This window comes from Coloeus monedula, assembly GCF_965178545.1.
Source record: "Coloeus monedula genome assembly, chromosome: Z".
In the NCBI taxonomy this organism is placed as follows: Eukaryota; Metazoa; Chordata; class Aves; order Passeriformes; family Corvidae; genus Coloeus; species Coloeus monedula.
The window spans coordinates 31,547,229-31,566,869 of NC_138822.1; the positions used below are offsets into that span (position 1 = coordinate 31,547,229).

General features: G+C 37.9%; 1 protein-coding gene across 1 annotated transcript in view; it reads left to right on the forward strand.

The window, feature by feature from the left end:
- The window catches only part of ANKRD31 (ankyrin repeat domain 31), a gene marked incomplete at both ends in the record, with an annotated part of 61,545 nt that overhangs the window by 24,838 nt on the left and 17,066 nt on the right, over positions 1-19,641 (forward strand). The window contains 8 exons of the mRNA XM_082301309.1: positions 1,709-1,871; positions 6,064-6,249; positions 7,058-7,200; positions 9,765-9,924; positions 10,361-10,443; positions 11,220-11,301; positions 13,428-13,524; positions 17,393-18,443. Of these exons, the coding sequence (XP_082157435.1) occupies positions 1,709-1,871; positions 6,064-6,249; positions 7,058-7,200; positions 9,765-9,924; positions 10,361-10,443; positions 11,220-11,301; positions 13,428-13,524; positions 17,393-18,443 (1,965 nt within the window). The remainder of the gene's footprint in view (positions 1-1,708; positions 1,872-6,063; positions 6,250-7,057; positions 7,201-9,764; positions 9,925-10,360; positions 10,444-11,219; positions 11,302-13,427; positions 13,525-17,392; positions 18,444-19,641) is intronic.

A 19,641-nucleotide genomic window follows, 5' to 3' on the forward strand; every position in this document is an offset into this window, starting at 1 on the left:
CCATCATCAGTCACCTGGGGCAGTGTTTGGATGTAATGCAACAGCTTTTGGCACTAAGAGCTGCATTCTCCCCTTCTGTTTTCTTCCTTTGAACAATGATAACAGATAACATCTGAGATGTAGAGTGTAGCGTGCATAGATACATCTTTTGGAGCTTTTGAAGTTTTATGTGGTTATGATAACTGTCCTTGTTACTCACAGTTATGCAGCCTATGTCTCCTTTGAAATGGTTGTGGTGTAACAGCATCCATGGCGTATAGTCTTAGATTATGCTTTAAAACATTAAATGATTGAAAAAGAAGGTGCTGTAAACATTTAATTATGTAAACCTATTACTGTAACTGTGTAACTGATAATTTCAATAGTTGTGTCAAATGTTACAGTGTGTCCCCAAATATAAAGTAATCAGAAGGATAATGCTAACCCTAATTAGTCACTGGCCTTTGGACCAGCTGTGTTTTGAGGTTGCCATGAGTTAATTCTGTGTGGTTTTGATGTATTATTTGCCCTTCTTTATAATTTCCTGGAATAATTGTAGACAGGCTTGTCAGAAATGTGAAACTACAGCTCTGGTTTATGACCACAGAAGCAAGGAAGTTTTGAAGGCAGATTATTAATTAAAACTCACTTCAAATTTCAAAAATAAATAAAAGTTTAAAGCACTTCAGTAATATTTATTGTTGGATTTTACCCATTAGTTTTTACACTTTTTTACACATATTTCTTAGTTCCTTAATTTCTTGGTCTTGCTGTCTTAAAAAGCAGCACAGAGAAAATCAGTTAATTTTATGGCAGCAGAGTTTTCTTTTAGTATATAATAAAGCAATTTATCAGAAAATGAAGTTAAGTATATGGCCTGTTTTAGAGATAGAATTAAATGCAGATGTACTTCAACATGATAACATTGGAGCATCAAAGGAAGTTTTGCTAAACATGAACAAACCAGAAAAACTATTTTGGTGAAAAACACAAGAATAAAGCTCTTCAGGAACCTTTCTCTGAAGGCAGAAAAAGAAAAAAGTTCCAAAAAGGCTATTGTTATAGCAGAGGCTACAAGAGTAAAACTATTCAGAAATAATGTCTTATGTTACATGGACCTCAAGTTTAGTGCACTTACAGTCCCAGGAACTTTACAGAAAACATATTTCACTGATGATGGACCTAATGAAATGGGCCAGACTACTGTTGTATCTGTTCATAATTGTAGCATCCTACTTAATGTTCTAGGGAAACTGAACTAAGTCAGGTGGTATTGTAACAGGAATGTAATGCGGCAATGGTACAGTGGAAACTCATTTGCAGAATAAAAGGGCAGCACTGGTGGAAGCTCAGCAACTTGCTTGTAAAGGGGAGGAGATCACCAGTTTGTGTTGTCTCACATCCGTGGTTTCTGGAGAAAGAGTGTGTACACAACATTCTAGGACTGCTGATTTAACAGAACTTGATTCTCAGTCAATACTGACTTGCTTTGGATTTCTCTCACAATGTGTGTGTTTTAAAGTTAAAACAGGATGTGGCAGGGATCAGCATAGTCTCATGCAGAGTAGCAGTAGTAGTTTGAATGACAGGAGTCTAAATACTGATGCGAGAACACCTTCAGAATGATTTTTTGCAAAACTTGACAAATCAAGTGTAATCTGATGTTAATGGAAAAAAATCTAATGGATCAGCCCTAAGTTTAAAACTCTCTTTGCCTTTGTTTTGATAGATTTCCTTACAGACAGAGGAGTCAGAACCAGCATGTGCAAATCCTCAGGAGACAAGGCAAAAAGCAAAGGCAGCCTCATATTCCAGCAGCAGCAACAACAAGCTTTCATCTAATCAATCACAATTGAATCAAGCATCAGAACAGCAAACATCTAAGAAGTCAGGTGAGAAGTTAATACTTTATAAACCAGTGGAGTTCTTTTTCCAAATGTACATGAGGAAGGCTTTTTGAAATGTGTGAGGGAAAACTTGACGAAAGATATATATAGCATGCTGAGCAAATACTCTACTAAATACCTAAACCCTGAAATATTTCCAGCATTTCTGCACTCCATTTTACAGAATGCACATTTTGTTTATGTTACATTCATCAGTCTTTCAGCATTGTGGTTGAGGGGAGGCAGGATCATAAGTGAGAGCTTCAAGCTGATCCTTACTTAAGTATGTTACATAAACAGCAGTTTAAAGTAACACTAGATTGGTCTTTAGTTAACTGTTTTACGTGTCACAGATCAAAGAACAGGGCTGTCCGTGTATTTGACACACAAAGATCCATTTGTAGGAGCTCTGTCTGGGGGGTGCTCGGTGCGGGTTCGGACGGATACGATGACGGAGACGAGAGATCTCTGTAGTCAGATCTTGGAACATGCGGTTTATTGCAAAGGGCGTGGGTACAGGGGCACTGCTTAGAGCTGCAGCTGGCAGCTCTGAGCAGGCCCAAGAGAGCAAGAGAGTAAGTGGGTAAGTAAAGAGAGAATAGTAAGAGAGAATAGTACGAGTCTATAGTAAGAGAGTCTAGTAAGAGAGCAGTACGAGTGTGTGAAGTCCTGGTTACAATACAATAAATCATCTTCTGTACTGAATATTCTAATTGTCACTAACCAGTCTAATACAAGATACAAATCCTCTAGCATTTACATACAGCCTATAAGAGTTCTTATATTACCATAGAGTGTTACATCTTAACTTCTAAAAACTACTCTTTGGATCCCTTCTGCTGAGCTAGTAGGGTCTGCTCTGACCCTTGGACCTGCCTGCAAGCAGAGGGTATTGTTCAATCAAGAGGGGATTACCTTCAGTCGGCCATACCATTGTTTTCCAGTTGTTCAGTAACTGAGACTTGGTATCTCAAAGGTGGCTTTCATTTCGATGTCGCTTATAGTTTTCATATTCCCAAAATCTTTTGTCAGGCAATCATATTTATAAGGCTTTCCTGTTTCATCTTCCCCAACATCCATTTATATTTTATAGGCTATATCCTCATCAGGGACAAATTAGCATAGACTCTGATTGTACTGGTACCTTTGGGTTTAGCTGTGGTATAGATACAAACCTACTTGTATGAGAATAAGAGAATACAACTCCAGTAGTTGTATTCTCTTCTGCCTGCACATGCAGCTTTTTGTTTAGCATTTTCATCCCATGTCTAAGATTTGCATTTATCTTGTAGCCTTACCATCATGATAGAGTGCTGCTCCAACTCATCTTTAACCTCTAAATATTTTCACTTACTGATTTTTTGATAAAGCTAGCACTCATCATGTATACTTTGGTTCTTTCTGGAACCAGAGAACTGTAGTACTCAAGACTTGCTAAAACCAAAACTTGTAGTTCCAATAGGATCCCTCCCCTCTTAAAACCCTTTTTTTTCCCTCCTATTTGCACAATTAGGATTTTAAAAAGATTTATTCCAAACATTTGTGTTTTATTTTTTGGTCTCCTCTGGGATAGCATGTCCCAGGTTACTTTTTTCCTCATAAGAGATTCTTCAGGTAATATTTTATTCAGATAAAATTAATTATTCCCTTTATACCAGGAGAGTGTTGCCATTTCAGAGGTGGTGCAAGAAAGTATAGCCCTTTATACAGCTGAAGGCCTTAATAAATTTGGAGTCCAGAACAATGGCATTCAGATTGCTGTAGAAATAAAGTGGAAAATGGGATGATGCTTTCTGATTTGTGGGGTTTTGAGATGTTTTTACTTTCCGGTGCTTTTTCTTCATTAACTGACCTTTTTATCTCATCTGATTGTTCCTATGTCTCACTGGTCTTCCTTATATTATTCTATTATTGAATAAAAATCTTTTCTTCACAAATAACACAGGGTCATTTTCATCTACAGTCAGTCACTTACTAGGCTCCCAACATTTCTATTGTGCTTATACAGAAGGAAGGTACAAACAGCTTGCTTCTTCTCTTATAGTTCAACCTGTGGAAATAATTGCTCCTAGACAGTGTTGAGGTATTGAAGGACAATGTCCTTGAAGTTGCTGAGGGATGTCAGCCTAATATAACCTGATTGCTGGTTATGGTAATCTCTTCATTTTATCTTTGTACTGTGCTGACTGGACTTTGTATTTGCCAAGATCTGGATCTTTCCTGCTCGTGACCCACCTGGCAATGCATCCCACAGAGAACCAGTATTTTGTGATTCACAAACCAGTGTCCCATCATGCTTTTGCAAATGTTTCCTAACAGCCATGAAGCAAACTGTTGTGCATGACAATTTAACTGGAAAACTTTGCAATTACTTCTGTTCACTTGCAGCCAATATTGCTAAGGTTCATTAGCTTAATGGGCTGTTGTGTGCCTTTTTTTTCCTTCAACATCTCTAAAAAGTCCCTAGGACATTCTCCCCTAAATCAAAAGGGAAGAAAAGGAAGAATCAGAAAGTGGATGATTGCTTTGGGAGTTCAGACCCAGAAGCTTTTAGACAAAACACAATACATTATCTTATGGTAAAGTAGGTCTCAGATTCGAGGAGTATTTTAATAATGTGATGCCTTTGTGTGCTCTAGAGTCTCAAATTTTCATTTAAAAAGGAACTCTTGAGTTTTTCTTGTTGCCAATACAGTGTAGGCCAAGCACCCTCAGTGCAAAGAGGGTTTCCTGAATGCTTTCTCCCAGGTTTGAACAGCCTACAGTGAGCAAGCACATTTAAAATCAGTATGGGTGTATCCTCACTGTGTGTCTGTTCTAGTATCACTTCAGTCTGTCTTTCATGTTCCTCCAAACAGTCTTGTATGGCAAGCTCCATAGTTTACTTTAAAAGAAACATTGGAAAAGCAAATTCTCCAGAAGCAGGAGGCACCTGAAGAAAGGCAGCTGTCAAGCACAGAAGATGTTTGATACTAATGGATAATGCTGACTGAAAATATTTGAGGAAACAGCTTGTTTGATGAGAAGAGGAAGATTCACAACTAACTGTTCATAGGAATAAAAAGAAAAAAGCCATGGATAAGTGTTGCAGAATGCTTATTTAAAATGTTGCACATTTTCAAGTTCAAATAACTTCAAATAAGTTACATATTTTCAAGAAATCAGAGAAGGAACAGTGTAAACTTTTAAAAAATATCTTGGTGGTATGGAATTGTAATAGAAAGAACAGGAGTTTTTAAAAAGTTAGCATGCATGATAGAGCTTTTGAGGATTTACATATCCTGTCTTTTTGGTAGCAGTTTGAAGAGGGGGTTGTCCTTAACTCTGTACACATAATCAGTACTTCATTAATCTCTTTTTTCCATTGTATCTCTTACACTTTAGTAGGTCTGTTACCTGAAGCTTCAGAATTAGAACCTCTCTGATGATCACGTGATATCATTAAAGTGGATGGCTGATGTTGTTTGCTTTGTGAACCAATAAGGATTAAATCAAGTTTATTTGCAATTATGGCTTCAATCGTGCACAGCTTAAATTAAAAGACAGTTTATCTATGCCACTAGACATTACTCAAAGACCTGTAATCAGTCTACAGTAGTTTTTCACATCACGGCTGTAAAAATAATGTGTGTGTCTGTGTATATTTATGTTCTTCCAGCTGTAGATATATAACTATATATGTGTATGTGTGTATATATATATATACACACACACATATACACACAGCTATCTTTTTCCTGATACAGAATTAGGAACTGATAAGAAGTGATGCTCAAGTCTCTACTTTTTTATAGTTTCTGAAATATCTTTGTGTGTGTAATTTATATATTTAGCAGCCTCACAACCTGAAAGTAGTCCATGGAGAAACCTAACATATTCCCTACCTCTATACAGTATAAAATTTCAACCTTGTTACCTTTCTTGTGGATTCCTAATTTGTTGTACCCTTGTTAAATCATCTAGGTTTTAACTGGAAATTCTTTAGTATAGGATCTGTTTGTTATCTGACCTGTTACACAGGACCTTCTACAGTGCCTTTTAAACTTTTGATATAGCCAGTTAATGTTATTGAATAATTAAAGCAACAGTATCGCACACATTTACATCAATTCAAATCAATTATGAAGTTAAATTTTCTGTTTATAGTTAAGCATTTTTTGTGAAAAAAATTTCTAATGAACACCCAGTATCTGTTTAGAATCTACCAGGGAAGAAGCTGTAATTGTACATGGTGCCCGTAATACAAGAGCTGGGAGAAAGATGAAAATTAGGAGAAATGAGAAAGGGGAAACTCAGCTGCATATTGCTGCTAGGAGAGGAGATGTGTCTTTGGTGAAGACTCTAATATCATCTGGAATTTGTGTCAATGAACAGGACTACGCAGGTTTGAAAATTACTCTCTTACAGGCTTGTTTTATGTTACAATTTTACATAATCTGTAGCACATATATGCTTATATAATTTGTGTCATTTTATTAAAATTATGTATTCTTGACTTAAAATTTTGAGGAGGAAAGAAGCTCATTGAGCAAATGCAAGCACATGGAATGAATACCTGGCTTTTTTGTCAGCATGGAGGTAATGCAGACTATTTCTCAGCATAGGCTTTAATAGGATCTTGCTACTCTGCTGAAGAGGACATTTTCAGAGATGTGTACAGAAGTGAACTGGGAAAGTTTGGTGGTGCTTATGCACAAAAGTGTATGCATGTGTGAAGCACATTCAGACAGGTCTTTTTTCCCTAGGAAGTAAGACAAAAACCAGATGACAAGATTATGTTTTCTTTTTTCCTACCTAAGTGTATAACGTGTTTCTGTTTTCATAGTCTCAAAATGGATAGTGTTTTATGCTAGATGCCTGACAGACTTGATATTATAAAATGCTACTGGTATTAGAAATCAGACTATTAATATTGTGCTTCTGAGTTTTTAGTTTTTCTACTCCAATGTTTTGTTTCTTTTATTATTTTTAGTACTGCAGTAGAAAAGAAAGCAGTGTTTTTCTACTTAATACTGGACAAGTTTTTCTCTGAAGTAAACTGAATTACACACAAAATAGTTCACCTTGGCATGTCAAGATTATTATTTGTATGACTTATCTTAAATGCAGCAAAATGTGGAGTTACTAATTAGTGACCTTTGAGATCTTTCCAAATCAGATGCATACTGTATGTGTTATCTTTCTTTTATTAGGTTGGACAGCAATTCATGAAGCCTCCAACAGAGGATTTACTGATGTGATCTTAGAATTACTGAAAGCAGGTGCTGATGTTAACAGCAGAAGTCTCTGTGGTGTTTTACCAATACACGATGCTGTTTCTGGCAATTATTTGGAGGTATATTTTTCTTGTACATGAGATGTCCTGACACCAATTTCCAACAGAGAATCAGCAAAGCAAAATCCCTATTTCATTAAAGTTACTAACACAATTTTAGTGTAGATTTGCATTTAGGAAATAAACCAGTATTCTTTAAAGTGATCAAAATTAGAGAAAAATATTCTTCAATAGTGACAGTTGAAATTGTACAGTTAGTTGACTTTTTTAGTACAGCAGACAAATCATAAAAATTCAGAAACTCCCTGTGGTTCTTTCCCAGTTTCGGGCTTCTTAAAAACAGTGTTAAAGTTGAACATTCTCAGTTTCATTGATTAGTTCAGTGCTCCTGCAGATGGGAGTGATGCACTTCACACTTAAGAGAGAAGCAATGATACACTTTATTGATATAAAGCAGTGAGTTATCAAAGTTCACTGATAAATGTGACAGTTGTGTAACACAATTCTATTATTTACTGCATAGAGAACAGGGTCCTAACTGGAAGGAGGACCCTCCTGTTAACTCATGATGTTCAGAAGGGACCCCCTTGCTTTCTAAACTCCTTCTCAGATGGCTGGATCCAGACTTAGTCCCAGGCTTAGTCAGCAGTTTATGTCTAAAGGACTATATGTGCACAATCAGTCCTTTCTATCACTTAGATAAGATTTCAAAGTTCAGCATCAATTATGGAGAATCTCTTGTGGCAAGGAATTTCTCAGCCTCAAGGAGTAACACTTGAGAGGTGTCCCTATTCAAGTGGGGGTCCTGGTGTGCAGCCCATTGCTGTGTGAGAGAGCTCAAGGGGCCCTGGGCTGTGCACTATTTTTGAAGTAAGATGATTGACTTATGGTCATATTTACATACCAGTAAGATGCCTGGGTCACTTTTCCAGACAGTGCTCTAGGTCCCCCAAAGTCTGGAGTAAACTGGATGCAGCTATCACAGCTGCCCCTGGTGGTTGTGGCTTAAGCAGGAGAGGAGTGTAGCACATAGTCATAAAGCCCCATGCTCTGGATGGGACATTTTTTCACTAGGTCAGCTTTCCCTAAGCCCTGTTCTACCTGACTTTGGACATTTCTTGGGACAGGGTATCCACAACTTCTTTGGGCAATCTGTTTCAGTGTCCCCCTACCTTCATTGTAAAAAAAATTCTTTTTGTGAAGAAAAGATCCTGGGCCTGTTGTTTAAAAATCAACAATTTTTTATTAACTGGTCCCTTCTAAACCAAACCATTCTGTGGTTCTAGAAAACAGACTATTTCAGTTAGAAAGGACCTACAGTGATCATCTAGGCCAACTGCCTGATTGCTTTGGGCCCAACCAGAAGTTAAATCATGTTAACATTGTCCAAATGCTCCTTAAACATTGACAGGCTTGGGACATTGACCACCTCTCTCCTCTAGCACAGCTTAGACCCATTCCCACTCATTTATCACTGGATCCCAGGGAGAAGAGGTGAGCATCACCCTCCCCCCTTCCAGTACTCAGGAAGCTGTAGAGAGCAATGAGGTCACCCCTCAGCCTCCTTTTCTCCAAACTAGACAAGCCCAAAGTCCGTAGTGGCTCCTCACAGGACACGTCTCCCAGCACTCTCATGAGCTTTGTTGTCCTCCTTTGGGCACATTCAAGGACCTTCACAATCTTCTTAACTTGTGGTGCCCAGCACTGCACAAAAATAAATAAAATGTTCTTGTGGCAGAGTGAGTTCTGGGGAACCGAAGTGTAAAGGTGACACCAGATTGGCTTAAATATACTTCTGCTTCTGTCAGGACAATTCACGTTTCATCACATTTATCTTTTTCTATGAGCCAGGGTAAAACAAAGGGGATGATTTCACAGGCCTGGAGCCAAACTATCAGTAGGGTTCTTGCAAAGATGTAATTGTATTATTCAATATTTTGGGGGAAAAACAACAGAGAACATCCTGAACTTCAACTCATCATTCTCTTTCTGATATATTTTCCTCCTTAACTGCACTCTGAGTGTAAGAAATAAGAAGAAATGCTAAAGTTGAGAACTCATACATATGAAAATTCTTTTACCATCCAAGTTCTGACCTCATCAGTGCTTTCATATGATCTGAATTTAAGGTGTAGATGATTCTTCCACTAGTGCCACTAATCTAATTTCCACATTTTGCAATTAAGCAAACTTGCAAGTGTTTTGTAATTAGGAAAAAAATTATCAGTTCATGAAACCAAAACCAATGTTAAAGAAAGAAATGCACTTCTTTTCTGCACTTTGGTATTAATGTAATTGACCAGCTCCCTTTAATTTAGATACATGGTGTTTTGTGATTGTTCTGTATGACCATGAAGCCATAAAAAAACCATAAAAATTAAAGGTTTAATGAAAATTTGTGAATTATTTGTGTATTTTAATGGAAAAATGTAAGAAATGTAAGATAGAAATCTGTGTTGATAATAGCCAATTATTTGTTTTATTTGGATTCCAAATGTAACAGTTGTAGAGTATCTTATTTGAATTTGGATTATTTGTGATATGTGTTAGATATAACACATATAGTTGTATTATAAGTCCACAACAAGAATTACCACTGTACAAATAACAAAAATGTGTAATAGGCAGTCAGGATTCTGCTGCAGCATGGAGCAAATCCCAATGAGAGGGATGGTTCAGGAGAAAGTGCTTTGAATCAAGCTTGTGATGAAGAAATGAAAGATCTGCTGAAGTCGTATGGTGCTACGGACTCTGTACTTCCTGTTCAAAATATTGAAGTTACTGGTATGTTAGTTTTAAAATATAAATCGTAGGATTACCCTGTAGTTGTAAGGAAAAATCATACATTCAAATATTATGGCACTGATATTTTTAATTCTATTAACTATTGAATGATATTTACTTGTTTATTTATTTACAGAAAATAGGATGCATGAATGGGTTTTGGTTTTTTCTGAGAGAATGAGGTATAAGAACGTATTTGCATCTTCAGATTTTTGTTCTTATCCATATTTCCCTTCACAGGAAGGGAAATGAATAATTTTGAAAGTGGTACCTTTCATTTCTTTATGCTACCTAAATTTGATCTCATTTGCATATACAAGATACTTTTCATTATTTGGTCTGCTGTTGCATCTTTGTAACCTATATTAGTTAATCCAGCCTATGATGCTCCTGCAAATTAATTTAAAATTTTATTTATTTTTTCTTAATTATGGAGAGGGGAAATCAAAACGTCATTGTTACGACTACTATAAAAATGATTATGCAGCTTTGGAGCCACAACATGAGAAATACAGTGTGGTAAGTATAGATAACAGAGTTTTGTTAAACTGCTTTGTAGCATGCTACTGCATAGTGACATTTACTGACTGAAAAATATAAAAATACAAGTTAAATAATCCATTAAAATGTATGTAAGAACAGCATCATGCAGAGAGTTGTAGTAGACAAGTTATGGTTTACGTATATAAGTATGCTAATTATCACCCCTCTCTGTTCATGATTCTTTTTAAATTTAAATTTATTGTGCAAAAAGTTGTCAATATTGACACGCATTTCTTACTGCTTACATAAATAGAAAAAAGGTCATGAGTTCTGAGGCTTTCCATTACATTTCCAGAATGGTTCTTTTTGAAACAGTAATGAATTGTCATGATGATGATGAAGATATTTAGATAATGTTTATCTCAACATAAAACAACAAGGAAGATTTTTGCACAAGTTGTTAGGAGAGCTCTTGCTAATGTCTGTAAGCTATGTCTGCATTGTCTAGATGATGCTGTCATGGTGAAATTCATTGTCTAATCTTTGCTGTGTTCTCAGAGGTTTCTGGAGGACTCTGAGCATGGACTAGTTTGAATGCCACAGCAAAACCAGACTGTGACAGCCCATTGCAGAGCATGTCCTTGGCACTATATTCCTCTGTCCTACCAGCACCCCATTGCCTTTACACAGTAATTCCCACCCTGGAATGACTTGAGTCCACCAATACTTAAACTGCAGGCCGTGTATCTTGGCCTGTTTTGTATGGTGCGCTTGGCTCTACTTCTTACAGTAATTTCTTTGTTTATTAACAGGAGTCTGTTGCTGCCATACAAGATACAGAAAAGAAGCAGGAAGAACTGTTGCTGTTTGAATTGAGAACTTCCAAAGATGCAGGTAGACATAAATTGAAGTGTTTCACCTATTTTTAGTGGGTAAATATCTTTGGCAATATAATAGTTTTTAAAATGTGCTTGCACATAATATATTTTAATATCTTCTCTGGAAAATACAGCTTCAGAGAATAAGATTTTAATAACACTTCTCAGGTATGGGCACTTCCTGAAGTACTTCTAGTTGCACAGGAATGAATATTATGACAGAAAAGGTAGGCATGCCACTTGGAGGCATGTCTCATGTCAACATAATTATATAAAAAGGGATCATTAGATAAGAATGCATACTTTTGGCAGCATTATTCAGTTACATGAATGCCTGCTTGATCAAGAACGGCTATGTCTGGATGTAAAGTAGCAGATGCAGCATTTTCATTCTAGTGTGGCTAGACTTCCAAGAGTCTGAAATAATTTACGAGAGGAAGAAAGAGAATTCTTTATGGCAGACACTGTGAGTGATGGACAGTTTCAGAAATGCTGATGCCCAGAGGTGTAATTTGTTTTAGGCTATCAAATCTCAGCTCAGATTAATCTCAAGAATTTACTAAGCAACAGTGACTTCCTAGACGATCATGATGCTGCTGCTGTGTAGCTGTTGGAGTCTATTGTGTCCGTGTTATGACACTTGAAGAGGCATAGCTTGCTGCCGGAATGCCTTTGACCAAGGTCTCTCTCCCCAGCTGCCCTTGCTCATCTAGGCAGGGCTGTTTAACTGGAGCATCTCATACTCATGAAACAGTTTTGCTTCCTGACAGAAAGAAACTGTTTGGTTTTAAATTTATATTCCTAAATACAAGCTGGAGCTTTCAAATTATATTTATGAGTAAATTTACGCCTTTAAAAGTAAATGTGAAATATGGAATTATGCAGGTTGATAGCTTCCAACTCAAATTTATGGTGTACGGACTGTTTATTAAAATGGGTGTTTTCTTGAAAAATGTTTGACAAATAGGTAGATGATACAATAGACAGAAGCCTGTGCACAGAGATCAGCGCAATTGCATAAATAAGCAAAAAGAACTACCAGACTTATCCTTTTCGGGGGTAATCAGACTTTTTTGTTCAGGGGTATGATAGAAATGAATGTGTTGATCTGTTACCACTACTGACAAAAGCATTAGTAATATAGCACCTCTTAAACTTAAGTCGTAGTCATTACTATTGATGAGGCACAAGACTGAACAAGAACATGGAAGTACATTAACAAACTTAAAACATAGAGTAATATCTCAAGGTATTTCCGTGAAGTGGAACCTACTATAAGTAACAGATTCAAATTTTCTATTAATCTGCCTTAATAAAAACAATATTTACATATTACTATGTAGGCAAATACTGGTAGGTACTGTGAAAAAGGTTTGGGGAAACATTTTATAAATTCCAATTCAGTCCTGTAATTTCTCATTTTTCCTGATTATGTAAAGCTTGCATTGACTTTTAGAATCTCAGGAATTAGATTAAAATTTTAGCTAATTATCCCAGTGGTATCCACTGGATGTGACTTCTAACCCTCATGTTATATGTCTAAGTGATAGGGTGTATAAAGAAGAATTTATAATTGCTCTTCTTATTTTAGAAAAATATAACTAACAAAAAGGGACAATTTATCTTTTAACTATATAATATTAGTTAGAAATGATGTAAAACTGGGATAGATATGCTTTTATACCATTGTGTGTAACTTGAAACAATCTTGTAATACTTCAGATGGAAGTTTTAGGCACCTGTTAAGATTGTGTAACTTCTGCAGGTAGCTTCAGTATAATCGTCATGTTATGTAGCTACTTGCAACGCAAAGAGCTTGAAAATACTCAGTGCTTATCGTCCATAGGGTAGTTCTTTAATTTATTCTTCTTTCTCTTACCAATTTCCTTAACAAGGTACTTGCACTTCAAGTCTTCCAGTACTTCAGCTATTTTTTTAAGTTAAACTTGTATTTAACTCTTTCTATAAGTATTTCATTAAAAGTACTCACACTGTAAGGAGCTACCAGTATGCATTACCGTATAAGGTACTGCTCTAAAAGTGTCTTCATACTTCAGCTGTGTATTTGAAAATGCTATTAATGTAATTATTTTCTACTGTTTATTGCCATCATCATTTTGATTATTTCAAAATACTAAACAGATTTGTATATGCAAAGCCTGTCTCAGATACAGCATACTTTGAATGAAATACTTGCAAACCAGAAAACAGAGAGGGATACCCTTGCTAAAAAATACAGGTAAGTAGAATACAAGTATTTTATTCATAGAAAGCTATTCTTCGCAGTAGTAGTTGTTAAGAGATCAGCATATAGTGGCATGAAAGTAAATCTATGTGGTTGTCATTCAGATTTTTTGGAAGCATGATCGGTATCGGCTTCAGTTACCTCTATTACATGAAGGAAGATCTTCAAGATTTAGCTAATGCATGCTCATCAGTTGCTGTGCTCACAGTGAGCATTGAAATTAGGTAGGGAACAATACAAAAGGTGTGGAAAAATACAAAATCACAGAATATGCTGAGTTGGAAGTGACCCACAAGGATCATCGCGTCCAACTGCTACCCTGCACAGCACCAACCCCAAGAGTCACACCATGTGCCTGAGAGCATTGTCCAAACACTTCTTGAACTCTGTCAGGCTGTTACTGTGACACTTCCCTAGAGAGCCTGTTCCAGTGCCCAGCTACTCCCTATGTGAAGAACCTTTTCCTTATATCCAACCTAAACCTCCCTTGACACAACTTCAGGCCTTTCCCTCATGTCCTGTCAGTGGTCACCACAGGGAATAGATCAAAGTCTGTCCCTCCCCTTCATGAGGATGTTGAAGACTGCAGTAAGGTCTCCCCTCAGTGTCCTCCAGGCTGAGCAGAGCAAGTGACCTCAGCTGCTCCTCATATGGCTTCTCTTCAAGGCCCTTCACCATCTGTGTGGCCCTCCTTTGGACACTCTCTAGTACTGTCCTTCTTATTCTGTGGCAGCCAAAGCTGCCCCAGCACTGGAGGTGAGGCCACCCCAGAGCAGAGCAGAGCGGGACAATCCCCTCCCTTGCCCAGCTGGCGATGCCGTGCCTGATGCCCCCAGGACACGGGTGGCCCTCCTGGCTGCCAGGGCACTGCTGACTCAAATTCAGCTTGCCATGGACCAAGACCCCCAGGTCCCTTTCCATGGTGCTGCTCTCCATCATCTCATTCCCCAGTCTGTCAATACATCCAGGGTTGCCCCTGTGCAGAAGTGTCTGAAGTGCAGAATCCGTCACTTTTCATTATCGAACTTCACACGGCTGGTGATTGCCCAGTCCCCTGATTTGTTGAGGTCTCTCTGTGGGGTCTCCCTGCCCTCAAGGGAGTCAACAGCTCCTCCCTGTTTTTTATTGTCTGCAAACTTGCCTAGTATCCCTTCCAGTCCTCCATCCAAGTCATTAATGAAGATGTTGAAGAATACGGAGCCTAAGATGGAGCCCTGTGGAACCCCACCAGTGACAGGCCACCAGCCTGATGTCACCCCATTCACTGTAACCCTTTGTGCTTGACCTGTGCGGCAGCTGCTCACCCATCACATGATGTGTTTATCCAGCTGTGTGCTGGACATTTTGTCCAGAAGGCTCCTGTGAGAGACAGTATCAAAAGCTTTACTGAAATCCAAATAGATTACATCACCTGGCTTTGCTTGATAACTGGGTGGGTTTCCTTGTTGTAAAAATAGATCAGGTTTGATAAGCAGGACCTTCCCCCCATGGAGCCATGATACCTAAGCAGAAATTAGGAAATGGAGGTATTGAGCAATTACATTCATTTTGCAGCATCATGGAAGAGAGTAGTAGCAACTCAAGACACTACTTGGTGTGTCCCTACCACTGGTTTGTTTCTTTAGCACTCCTAGATTTGGAGTGTTCAGCCAACAGCCACAAGAGCAATTTAGAGAAATGGTTTGAAGTGCTCTTTCAGACATTCATTTTTTTGTGAGAACAACTAAAACATGAGCTAGGATTGCTTATCTTAGTGTGAGCATGGACTGTGTGAATTATCAGCTTTATGATGCTGGGTCTCACAAGGCCTCATTTACTTCCTTCTGAGAAGGACTACCTCAAGGCTGGTCATGTGGCAAGTGCTCACCTAACAATGTAGTATCCTATTCAACAGGTGCTTCTTTCTAGGCCAGCTGATGAGGATGTTTCCATTCTGTTTGTGTGGGCAGGATTTGGTTGGTCATGAAAAACCAGTGTACAGCTTTCAGATAGTTCCATGGCAAAATATACAGGCTAGTTGAGCAAAGAGACTGAAATATTTCTGTCACAAGCCATTTGGCCAGTTATAAAATGTAAGATACACAGATTACATAGATAATTTAAAAAAACAAAACAAAAAAACGGATTTTAAGAGAAGAGGAGTTAGGGTTCCAAATCATCCTTGTGAGCAAAACAGTGACTGAATTAAGAAACAAGGACAGTAAAATTAATAGCTACACAAACTTACCTGTTTTCTAATATTGAGAGTGAGATTGTGTTCCAGAGTGAAGTGATAAATATTTCTGGGTATTGCAGATACCCTGCAGCTAATGCAACAGCCATCCATCAATAGTAATGAGCTATATTACAAATCACATTATATTTCATTTTTATTGCTTACATGGGGAGCATCTTACTTTTAATTATTGGCTCATAACTTTTGTCACACAAGCTATAGAAGATCAGGAGGCATCATCACATTTTCTGTCTTCCAGTTGTTCAGTCAGTTGGCTCAGGGAGAAGTACTACTAACATTGTTCCTTTTACCGTACTAAGATGTAGGTACTAGCATCTTCTGTACTAAGGTACTAAGATATATCTCCTGCCTGAGAAAAATTAGCAAAAAAATAACTATCATATTTGTTAGCTACTTTGTAATTTTAGTCACACTGCAGTGTCTTCTGTACCTGTATAGCAATAAAGCAATGAAAGTTCCCAGAGGAAAAACTTCTAGAAAAGTGTGTGAAGCCTCACTGGTCTGTGTTGAAGTCCATAGTTGTCATGGAGTACTCAGTGATTGACTGTATGCTGATCTATTGATAGTATCATGTATTCTAAGCACATGTGATACCAAGCAGTATCACAGTGCAGACAGCAACACTGTCAAGCTGTGTTTTTCCTGTCCTTGTTCTGAACCATCTTGTCTTAGTGTACCTTTGTCCTGATCCCCTCAACCGCTGGAATGGTGTTACCTGCGTGGCACTTCTGCAGTGGGTGGGCTGAAAAGCAAACCATACTGCAATTCCTTTTCCCACAGCTTATGTTACTTCTCTGTCTTCCCAAAATGGTGCCAGAGCAGTAGTGATACCACTTATCCCATGAGGGGGAATTAGGAGAAAAGAGTATTATGCTGAGGTGATGGCTCTTGTGCCAGAGAACGTGGGGTAAATAAAGAGTTCCCTTCCAGCAGAAAGGAGGTAAAGTCCCCCAGGGAATGAGTCTCACAGGAAGGAGGCTCAGTCTGGGAGCAGGGTCTGATGAAGGGATGCGGTATTCCCAGATTACACAGGCAATGTCCTAAACTGTTCTGGCCTGTTTACTTAAAGGTCATGTGGCATTATTACAATTGTAGCTTTATGAATTTTTTTGTTTTGAAATCTTTTGTGTACACCACAAAAAAATCCTTACAGTATCATCCTTCAGTAGCTTATCCTGAGTTCATTTTAAAAGGCTCCAAAGTAGACCTTTGAAGACATTGAATTCAATGCACTACTATGATTTGTGGTGATAAAAGCGCAGTTGGTGATCATACAGGCACAGTTTTGATTCTTTGAACTGAGGGTGGTATAGGAGTATATATCCTTTGAATTAAGGACTGGTATAGGCAAGGCTGTTTCTGAAGTTTTGATGATTAACATCCTAGTTCCATGGGATTCCCACTTGCATCTTAATTCTGCATCCTATTGTGGGATTCTGCAATTTGTTGTCCATAAACCTGGGGTTTGAAAATTAAACTTCATACATGATTAAAATATTGTTCAGATTTTAAATGTTGGCAGAGTCCTTTGAAAAATATTCTTGTTCTTTGTGGGTTACATCTATTAAAATGCTTTAATTTTGTATTTACAATAACTCAAATGTCCTTATTTTTTATTTTCCATAGGGCTTCAGTGGAATCATTTAAAAAAGGTGCACTGAGAAAACAATTAGTTAACCTTGCTTTTAGGCAAAAGAGCCTGTTGACTGTTGCCCAAAACCAGGAAAAATTAGTGCAGAAAATACAAAATTACAGAAAAACAAAGCAAATGTTCAGTTCATCATCAGAGAAGCAAATCTCAAACTTAGTTATTTTTCATGGAAGTGATACAAGGCAAAGTTTAACTGCTGATGAAATCATGTGTGCTAATGCAGTAACAATTAGTATGGGGCTTGGTGCCAACACACCTAATGGAAAGAGAGTAGAAGCACATGTCTCTCCAGAAAAAAGATTTTCAGCTCAGGAATGCATCCAGCAGCCACACATCTATTTGAATAAGACAGGAGCAGATGAAGAAGCACTTACAAGCAAAGGGGCTTCTGATCATGCTTTGGCATCTGAAAACAGGTTAAGAGAATATCCCTTTGACAACATGTCAAAGCTGACAAATGCTGTGGAAGTGATCACATTGCCTTCAGAACCTGCTATTTCCACTACTAAAACAAAGTGCTCAGAGCAAAAAGACATTGATTGTGTAGCAACTGTAGAACAAGGAAACAAGTATTTAAATCCCACTTCAATGACCAACACATTAAATACTGTAGAGCCCCGAAGCACTGTTGTCAATGTCTGTCAGACAACCAGTGACTGCAAGCAGGTTCCTTCACATGAGGATCTACACAGATACGTGAATAAGAAAGAAGCTTTCCAGCAGAAGCAGACACAGCAAGTAATTTTGTTAGCATCTACAAAGAACTTCTCTAATACTTTGCAGCAAATGGCCTTTCAGAGTAATGAGAATTCATTTAATGCCAACCTGGTTCTTACTAATCTTACCTCAAATACAGATTCTCCAGTAAATGTCAGTGAGAAGTCTTCACAGAGCTATAGCAATCAGGAATGGGAACAAAGCCAAGTGAGGTATGGACAGAGGACTAGGAAAAAGCATCAATTGATAGATCTGCTTGAATTGGGAAGGATAAAGCCAGGAGAAAATGTTTTAGAATTCAAACTGCAGGTAATTTTTGAGAAATAATATTAATATTATTTCTAAATTATTATAAATAATTATTAATTATAAAATTATTATAATCAGTGTATAATGAAAATACCCCACACACTGAAATGGGGAAACAGCAGTTCTCATGGTTTAGTCTGCATCTTCAGCACTTAACTAGTGAATATTTTTATTAATTGGTTATAGATAACTGTTCATAAGTTTAAAAGGAAAATGCTAGGGATGAAGTCTTCTGTCAGTCCATAATTTTAAGACCCAAAATACTGCATAAGTAAAATTTGTGTTTAACTTTGGTTGACCGGTTTGCTAATATTTCTTATTGATAGAACCCGAGTGGAACCTTTGGCTGATTTACATTGTGTAACACCTGATTTTCATACTGGAAGGAGCAGGAATGTAATTGTTGTTATGACTTAATGTCATTCTTGGAAACAACTGTCAAATCCTTCAAATAAAAAATGTGACATCAAGGATTTCATAGTGCTGTAATAGGCACGAATACATGCAAAAATACTTGCTTACATGCTTGCTGGTTTCATGAGCTTGCGGTATGGTATGAACCATATTTGAAAAAAAAGAAAAGCCTTTTTTATTAATACAAAAGCACATCCCTGTCCCTCCAAATGCAGAGTAGATTTGCACAGCAACTGCCAGGGTCCTGGCTTAGTATTGAGCATATGAGGGAATCATTGACTGAATTCCCAGATATGAGCTAGGCCTGTGGTTTGACACTGGCCAAATGCCAGGCACCCATGAAAGTCGTTCACTTGCCCTCCTCTGCCACAGCTTGGACAGAGAAGATAAAAATTTAATGAAGGCTTCATGAGTTGAGAGAAGGACCAGGAGAAAACACTCCAATGGCAAAACAGGCTCAACTTAGAAGTACAAAATGAATTTTATTACTAACAAAATCAGAGGAGGATAATGAGAAGTAAAAACAAGCCCTTAAAACACCTTTTCTTTCCCCAGTCCCCTCCCTCCTTCCCACTGACAGCCAAGGGAGACAGGGCGTGGGGGTTTTGGTCAGTTCATCACCCAGGATCTTCTTCCACTGCTCAGAGAGAGGAGTCCTTCCCCTGCTACCCCATGGGGTCCCTCCCACAGGAGACAGTTCTCTGTGAACCTCTCCATGTGGTTCCAATCTCATGAGCAGCAGTCCTGCCAAAACTACTGCAATGGGAATTCCTCCCATGGGCAA